A 9,495-nucleotide genomic window follows, 5' to 3' on the forward strand; every position below is an offset into this window, starting at 1 on the left:
CGAGTGAGACACTGCAAGCCTTCTGGCAACTTTTCGGGCGCCAACTCCATCCTGCAACCTTGCCACAGCTCTGGCACAATCAAAGTCTCTCAGCTTTCGTCTTGGCGGCATGTTGACGCGATACTAGACTGGATTGTGCGAAAAAAGGCGTCTTATATTGCCACCAAAGTGAGCACAGTTCGAGACTGTACGTCCGTTTATGAGGTGCATCAGAATTTTAACTAAGGAATGTCCGTGGTGTTGCACAAAAGTCGATAAAAAACAGCAAATTTGGCTAAAATTCCCCGAGGATTTCCGTGCCGCACGCAGTGGCTTTTGGCCCTTCAGGAAGCTTTACAGTACTCATTGGCAACCCATTAACACTTTCAGAGCAGAAAAAATTGAAACATGTCTTGCTGTCTTTTTTTTCGAATTTAAAAAAAATCACGGCTGTCTGCCAAGGTGTTCCTTAACTTATGTTGAAATGGTTATTATTCTTTCTTCACAGAAACATGAGTTCTTCTGGTTTCTGGCTTGTCTACAATAGTTTCAAGACAGGTATGTATTTGATTTCAACTCACGCTTTCTTTATTACAAACACACACACACTCTCTCTCTCTCTCTCTCTCTCTCTCTCTCTCTCTCTCTCTCTCTCTCTCTCTCTCACACACACACACACACACACACACACACACACACACACACACACACAAGCACACACATACACACATACATACACACACAGACACACACACACACAAACACACACACTCACACAGCCGTGTGCACACATGAAGCTATGACAAGCCTGATTCCACGGGGTTATGACACATACTATTTACTACACTACGGATTGTTTTTGCTTGTTCCATAGTTTTCTCATTAAGGTTCAAGAAACTAGATAACTTGCAACGCAGTTCCAATTTTGATTTAATCCTTGACTGTAAGTTGTGTCTGGTATTAATCTACATAATAGGCGGTGCCTATTGAAGGATCGGCCCTCTTCGTTTCGATTCTGTTCTGTTCGGTTCGGTTTGCTTTTTTCATTCCGGTGGCTTTAGTGCACACTGTAAAAAAACAACCTGCCTCAATTGTATCAAATGACCCAGAAGGTAACAAAACTTACTGTTAACGTGAAAAGTCACACCCTCGTACAAATGCCTTCCAAGGCAGTTTGCCGCATACAAGGATTACTATGTTCTCTAACCCCACACACACGGAGAAGATCTGTAGATCTCGATGATTTTCTCGCGATCTATCATCACCCGTCGGATGCCTTGCCGATCGGCGTGGGCGATCATGGACCTCCACGTCCCTCTGTCTCGCGTTGCAGCAATGGTGTCTGTTCTTCTTTCTGCTCCCAGCCATGTTGTCAACTTGTCTATAGAGTCGGTTTTGAAATATTTTGGCCTTCTGCGCAAAAACGTCTGATCTCATGATGGTCACATGACCTAATAGGGCGTTATTATTGTCTGTACCCAAACCAATCACCCGACCCGGCAGCGTGGTGGAATTAGGCGCTCGTCAAATCCATGAAATCAAAGAAAACGGCATTATTTCCTTGCGTTTGGTTATTTTTTTTCTTCAAATTTTCCATTTTTGTCTCAACATCTTTTATGCCATTTTGAAAACACATTATTTCTGATTAGATTTTTACCGAAAAACGTTCATTAAAGACGCGGAAAATGTAAATTTCCAATTTCCAAGGACTCTCAAGCTTTGGGAGTCACCACACTTCGGTGGCCATTTTCTTGCGTTTTACTTCTCATGCCAGACGACCCCAACACCTTCAAAAGGAAATATCTCAACTTCCATCCAAGAAAGAGGGGTATCTTTTTTCGCCAAATACAAGACAAATTCTAAAGCTTTAATGTGGTATTAATAACTCTATATGCCCAAAACTTGACGAGCGCCTGATTCCACTGCGTCGTGACACATATGCTTCATAAAATACACCACTACTGTCGTCAGATGAAGAGTGCAAGGGACTTAGAACAGAACTGACGAAGGAAGGATTTGAGTACACGTTGCCAAGCGACGTTTTCCAAAGGTAGGATTTTAGAGAAATAGTGATCTCTTTTAATTTCATCATCATAATAATAATATCTCCAACGCAACAGCAGCAACAACAGCAACAACAGCAACAGCAGCAACAGCAGCAACAGCAGCAACAGCAGCAACAACAGCAACAGCAGCAACAGCAGCAACAGCAGCAACAGCAGCAACAGCAGCAACAGCAGCAACAGTAGTAGTAGCAATAGTAGCAGTAGTAGTAGTAGTAGTAGTAGCAGTAGTAGTAGTAGTAGTAGTAGTAGTAGTAGTAGTAGTAGTAGTAGTAGTAGCAGCAGCAGCAGCAGCAGCAGCAGCAGCAGCAGCAGCAGCAGCAGCAGCAGCAGCAGCAGCAGCAGCAGTAGCAGTAATCACAAAAATGAAGCAGCCATCATCATCATCATCATCATCATCATCATCATCATCATCATCATCATCATCATCATCATCATCATCATCATCATCAACATCGTCGTCGTCGTCGTCGTCGTCGTCGTCATCGTTTTGTAACTCTCCTCAATGTTATCCAAGGCACAGCAGCTGTGAGTTTACTATGGCCAGCAACCTTTCCCTGGGAGAACGAGTACGCTTCAGAGTCCTCCATTCTGAAAGTGACGTGACGCTGCGATCAGGTGAGATATCGCTAGATTAGAATTACAAAGATCTATCTGCTCAGTACCTAGATTTGTGACATTTAAAGATAAAAATTTGGTGTTTCCCAACAGGTCAAGTTTTTTTTGGTGGTGAAATTCTTTTAACATCTTGATAACGACTCCGAAGAATCTTAGGATTTTGATACAGCAGATAGAACATTTGGTGTCGGGTCTCATGGTCTTAGTAACTCAAAACGCCCCAAAAATGTTAGATAAAACATGTTAATACTAAGATACTACAAATATGTTCATTAATAACTAGAGCGAGTTCAGCTCAAGATAATTCGTGTTGATTCTACATTCACGGTGTCTTCTCACCAGATTCTTCGACACAAAATTAAATGTGAATATAATAATGTGGTATGGCAAACCAACGCGATAGGACGAGGACGAGCATACATGCACGCATACACAAATACACACACGCCCACGCACACACATATTACATGTACACGGTGCGAATATTCATGCTTGTAAACTCAGCCCCACTCTCCGTTTACTTCCACCTGAATGTGTGTGTGAGTGTGTGTGTGTCTGTCTGTCTGTCTCTCTTTCTGTCCGTGTGTCCGTCAGTCCTGTCTGTCTCAGACACTCCCTCCCCCCCCCCCCCCCCACCATACAAAAAAACACAGACTAATACACGCATAAACACACACCCACACATATATAATACACACACACACACACACACACACACACACACACACACACACACACACACATACAAACACAGACTAATACACACATAAACACACACTCTCTCCCACACACACACACACACATACACACACACACACACACACACACACACAGACGCACACACACACACACACACACACACACACACACACACACACGCGCGCGCGCGCGCACAGCTTGTCTGACAGAAAAATCTCCAACTGGTCCATATCTTGATACTCATGTCTGGATATCATTAGACTAACTAGCCCGGTTATCCGTTGCTTAGAGTAGGCACAACGGGTACTGTATAATCCTCCTGTAGTCGTGTAACAGGTCCCTGCGTCTGTAGAGGGGGGGGGGGGTAGGCACTTCGCTGAGACCAGAATGGATTCAACTCATCAAAGCAACACCAAATAGATCGCTCAGATGGATTTTCTGCCCTGGACATGCAGGCGTTAAAGGAAATGAAAAAGTTCGACAGACTGGCTGGTGAGGCCACCTCAGAAGACAGCAAGGTTCAACCAGACAAGGTCGAGATCCTGAAATGTCTCTCTCGCCACCTAATTGTAGAGGAGGGTAAGGAGTAAGGAGGCAGAGGCCAGTACTGCTGTGGAGAGGATGATGATATTTGGTAATACAAAAAGGAAGCGGAAAATCTGGCACCCTTGCAGGAAAAAAAACGAAGAACGTTCAACCAGACATGCACTGGCACAATTAGTAGAAAGACCCTCACCGGCATTTTGGAGAGAGCATCAATGAGATAGTGGTTGATGAAGCCCACGTGGGACGCTCAATGTTAAAAACAATCAGGAAACGACAAATGCAGCTTTTGGGACACCGGAATAGACATAAGGGTCTTGAACATCTAGCTCTCACTGGCAAAATTGAGGGCAAGCAAGGCCCAGAACAACATGCTTAGGGAACCTAAACAAATGGGTAAAAGGGAAAGATCAGAGAAACATAGCTTTTTTTAGAGCATCCGAGGAAAGAAATGGATGGAGAACCTTGATTGCCGATGTCTGTCGCAGATCTAGCACTGGATGATGATGATCAATGGACGTATCCAGAATGCAAGAATGTTGCTTCCTGAAATAATGAACAATGTCGTACGCAGAAAATCCGAATTCGATTCCTGAGTGCAGAGAATTTTTTGCCAAGTATCCCGGTAATTCTGTTAGGACTTTGCATTCCCTTTCACTCCGCGTGAGTCCTGACAGGCAGAGCCGGAAGCCTGCACCCTTTTTGTTATATTAAAAACATGATAAACAAAAGTAGTTATGTGCACTCCACCCCCACCCCCTCCTCCCTGCTCCCCAATCCTCTGTTTTTCGTCCCCAGTTGAATATGATGAGGCAGGTCACAGCAAAATTCACCCACTGCTCGACAATGGAGATTGGCGTCCCTACAAGTGGGTCTACTCCAGATACCCCCTGGCTCTAACCCTGAAAAGAAGTGCTTACACAAGAAATGGCGCGTCTTCCTTCAGCTTTGAAGTGATCGATACACCTGGTGAGTTTGTGTCCAGTCGGCGTTTAAAAAAAAAAGAATATGATGCTCTAATGTGATGCAATTAAAAAGAGATTAATTATAGTTTTTCAGTTTTAGCGTGCAGACAGAGTGGGCGCCGACGGACGCATCGCCGAAACGACGAGTAAACGTTCATGACGCATCTGCTTGATGACGACAAATTTTATTTACAAAAGAAGCGTGAGGCCCGCAGGAGTGGGATCGTCGCAGAAGCGAGGCGTTTGCGACGAGAACGCATAAGGTTGGTCCCAGAGTGGCTCTGTAGGTCTGACCTGTAGCTGGCCTGGCGCACACGTGTGCGTGTCAGCACAGCCGCACTGTGGGTTGGCGCCTGTGTCTCAGCGAGTGCGAGGCACACTCGCTGCGTCTAAGCACAGCCGCACTGTGTTGACGCGTGTAGGTGTGCAACTGACGGGTCTGCCTTGCTATATTTAGGTACTGTGTAATCCAAGACCAATTATACCCAAGACGGGACAACTCTTCTTTACGTCATGTGGAGAGAGAAAGAGAAGGGGGGGAGGGAGGAATGGAGGGCGAGAAGGGGGAGAGGGAGAGAGATGAAAGGGGGGGGGGGTTGACAGAGGGAGAGAGACACATACACTCATTTGCACGGTGCGAGCCAGGCGAGCTACAGGTCAGACCTACAGAGCCACTCTAGGACCGGCATAAGGCTCTGGCTACACTGCAAGCAGAGCAGGCTGAGCATAGCAGAGCAGGGAAAATTAAAGGCGGGTCAAACCGCCAGTCACCTCTTTGTCTTTTTTTTGTTGTATTGTTTTTGTAAAGTGTTTTACGGCGCTCGCAACTGCATAAGGTCAAATGAGCCCGCGGGACACACCTAATATTTTCAGTTGGTAGGAAATTCTGAATTTTGCCTGGGTGGCGGCCGAAGCCTACTGTTATCGATTTTAGACCACCAAGGGATCTTTAACGTTCGCAACTTGCACACGGGCCCTCCGAGATTTTTTGCCCTTGTCCGAGAAGGCTAGGTGTAGATCTTTCCTACCAGAAGATCAGGGGTGTGGCTGAAAGACTGCAGTAAGAAGAAGCGAAGGAGTAGCAGTAGAAAGGCTGCAGAAAGAATCAGGAGCCCAGAGGAAGGGGCAAAGGAGGTGAGGGGGTGGGGGCAGAAAGAGGAGACGAAAGCAGACAATAGAACATTGCTAGAGAGCAGGAAATGAGGTGAAAGGAGACAAATTTAGAGAAGAAATTTTTCGGTCGCTACCCAGATTCGAACCCGGGAACTTTTGAATGAGAGGCCAACACCTTACCCTCTAGGCCACGAGAGCCCCTCTTTGTCTTTGTAGTGTGTCCAGAGCCTTTAAAAAATGTGCCGTGAGTGCACTACGAGCTGCACGAAAATTTCGAGCCTCAGTTGTCAAATTGCTACTCGATCTAGGTCTCCATATTGCGGTAAAAAAATTCGTGGCGTAGCTTATCCCCAAATATCTCTTTAACGGGTGAATCAATGCCCCCCCCCCCCTCCCCACCATACTTTGCACATACAGTTTGTTTAAATTTGTCTTAACTTAATCATATTTTTTCCTAAATAATAGAGGATAGATATAAAATAAACTTTTATTCATGAATTTATATAAAATATTACAAATCTCTGTCACGCGGAAAATGGGATTATTCACATTCACGGCACTTAACGCTTCTCACACACATTTTGCATACGCTTTATAATATTATGGCCTATATCACGGCTCACCAATGACACTTTCTTTTGGTAAAGCTTGTTACAAGAAATTGATTTTATAGTTAACACTTTTTGCACTTTGGGTTCTTATAACATGCGTTCAGTAAGCATACTTTTGCGATGAGAAAATGAAATAATGAACTATCTTTTAAAAGCGGTATTGTCCCAACTGTAAACCTTTTAAAATTTGTAGAAACCACCCACTGGGATTTTCAATTAGTATTTATTAAGGGATTTTCTAGAATACAGCTAGCAGGTGTTTACAAAAAGATCTACCCTGAACATAACCCTACCTTAGATGTCAAACCCTCTGGCTCACTCTCTGTCTATCTATCTATCTATCTATCTATCTATCTACCTATCTATCTATCTATCTATCTATCTATCTATCTATCTGTCTATCTATCTATCTATCTATCTATCTATCTATCTATCTATCTATCTATCTATCTAATAACCAAATCCCCGCTCAACAGCAAGCTCAATGCGCTTCACAATCTATACTATTACCCCAGCTGACCTGAGAGCACTATGAAACAACCTCAACTTCCAGGGAAGCATACATATAGGCGCTAAAACACTAGCATACTGACGAAACCTTTCACAGTCTAGGTACTCATTCCCACCTGGGTGAAGTGAGGAAAATTCGTGTTAAGTGCCTTTCCAAAGGACACAACATCGGGCCCGCGGCTCGAACCCCCGAACCCGCAACCACACGATTATGAGTCCTAACCACTAGGCCATTGACGCCACTATCTATTTATCTACCTATCTATCTATCCATCCATCCATCCATTCATCCATCTATCTATCTATCTATCCATCTATCTATCCATCCATCCATCTATCCATATATCTATCTATCTATCCATCTATCTATCCATCCATCTACCCATAATATATCTATCCATCTATTTATCAATCCGTCTATCCATTCATGGACCCATCCATCAATCCATCCATATTATCTATCCATCTATCAATCGGGAGCTGTAATCCATCACTTGAGCGTCAGTGGGGCTGCCAATATTGAGAAGGCGTTGCCTCTGACGATCGCCAGAGAGATTCTCTGGAACTATTTAACTGTTTTGTTGTACGTACAGTCTTCTAGTGATTTTGTGGATGGGGGATGGATGCTCTGTAAGGTTTGCATCTTTGAACCTATCAAATATCTATCATCTTTATTTCTCCTTCTTCTTTTCTTTATATCATGTAACCCTCTCGTAACATCTCTAATGCTCGGCAATAATGTTACAGAATTGTGTAGCAAGTGCCGTAAAACTCGCTCCAAGACTAAACTAAAGAGTGGTTTCTGTGCCTGAAACAAACGTACGCTGTACGTCACTGATGGTTTTTAGGTTTAGTAAGAGTTTTACGTCACTTGCGACCCGATAAAGTTCTTATAAGTGCCGAAGATAAACGGTGTCACAAGTAAGTGAGTAACAAACACAAAAAGAAGTAGGGGGGGATCAGGACGATAGATATTTGATAAGAATGAAGGAGCAAACCAAATCAGAGCACCCGCCAACCACCCGCACTCATGGTCTTTTTCTGTTCCAGGATGTGACGGCTCCGAGATAACGGTGGAGGTCGACACAGACAGCCTGGACTTTAACTCTGCGGACTACCCTCAGCAGTACCAAGGGTCAGAGATTTTTGAGATTCCAAATGATTTATTGATTTGAAAGGCCTTTGCTTCATACATCCACACATTTTAACATAAGGCTCGGCAATTACATACATTGGTGCAGCACATCGGATATTTAACATAAATACCAAAGGTTAGAAAAGTTCACAGAGGACTGGGGAAATGGTCTGTAGGGTTGGGGGAGGGGGGTAAATTTAATTATTATTTTAGTTAACGTCTTTGTCAGAGGCGTAATATTAACTCCCCCCCCTCCCCCACCCCTCCCACCCCAACCGGTCATCCACGTATTTTCCAGAATTTTGCTGTTGTTGTTGTTGTTTCTCTATTCCCACTTACGAAATTGTTCTTTGTTCCATTACAGCGATGTTCAGTGCAAGTGGAGACTTCAAGCGCCGAAAGGCAAATCAGTCGAGGTTGGGATTGTAGATCTTTCGCTGGGTCCAGGTGGATGGACATACCCTTGTGAGAGCTATATCTCGTACAGAGAAGGTCAGTCCACACCACAAGGATTTGTGAGACAGCGTGGTGGAATCAGGCTCTCGTCAAAATAATCAAACTGAAGTAACTTGTATTTGTCCGCAGGTTTGTGAATTTTTATCCATTTTTTTTTCGCTCAACACCTTTCATGCCCATTAAAGAACTCATTTCTTTGTAGATTGTCTGAAAAACGTTAATTAAAGGCATAAAAAATGTCAATTTTCTGTTACCATGGACTCATAAGGTAAAGAAATAACTAATCTTTGACGGCCATTTTCTTACTAATTTTACCTCTGAAAACAGGTGACCACCACCTCCTTCTTTCGCAAATATCTTGACTCGTACTCAAGATAAATGGATATTTTTTCCATCCAAATAAAGACAAGTGAACAAGCTTTGAAATGATAGCAATAACTCTACATGCCCAAAAATTGACGAGAGCCTGATTCCTCCACGCTGTCTCACATTTTGTAAAAAGGGGAGGGGCTGAAGCTGACAGCTGCGAACTCAGTGGTAACAGATGAATGTGCAACCTTCCTCAGTACACGTAGGTCAGAGAGTTATAGTGAACCTTAGAAATCATATACTGAAGTTCAAAGTAGTTTGTTGAGGCTGTTTTCAGCCTGTCTTCAAAATACCACTGGCTGCTAACTTTTATATTCATTTTTAGACTAATGACCTGTTACCTAACACGTATAACACTTGGATAGGTGTAAATTCTTTAAAATATATTTAATATATTTACCTCATTCTCCACTCAAGAATGACTTCAAAGAAAA

The 9,495-nt window shown here is 43.5% G+C and overlaps 1 protein-coding gene across 1 annotated transcript; it reads left to right on the plus strand.

Moving 5' to 3' along the window:
* The first annotated feature begins 455 nt into the window (after positions 1 to 455).
* Positions 456 to 8,276, plus strand: LOC101862303. Its single transcript, XM_005108718.2, has 5 exons — positions 456 to 537; positions 1,951 to 2,029; positions 2,560 to 2,660; positions 4,701 to 4,871; positions 8,152 to 8,276. Exons 1-5 carry the CDS (start codon positions 456 to 458, stop codon positions 8,274 to 8,276), a joined length of 558 nt encoding a protein of 185 aa, XP_005108775.2.
* Positions 8,277 to 9,495: the final 1,219 nt, after the last annotated feature.

This window comes from Aplysia californica, unplaced genomic scaffold (assembly GCF_000002075.1).
Source record: "Aplysia californica isolate F4 #8 unplaced genomic scaffold, AplCal3.0 scaffold00711, whole genome shotgun sequence".
In the NCBI taxonomy this organism is placed as follows: Eukaryota; Metazoa; Mollusca; class Gastropoda; order Aplysiida; family Aplysiidae; genus Aplysia; species Aplysia californica.

Bases quoted from the DNA above. Each gene is read 5' to 3' on its own strand.
- LOC101862303 (XM_005108718.2), top strand. From the start codon at position 456: ATGTTGAAATGGTTATTATTCTTTCTTCACAGAAACATGAGTTCTTCT. The intron at 538-1,950 runs GTATGTATTTGA...TACTGTCGTCAG, and splicing joins CTACAATAGTTTCAAGACAG to ATGAAGAGTGCAAGGGACTT. The intron at 2,661-4,700 runs GTGAGATATCGC...TTTCGTCCCCAG, and splicing joins TGACGTGACGCTGCGATCAG to TTGAATATGATGAGGCAGGT.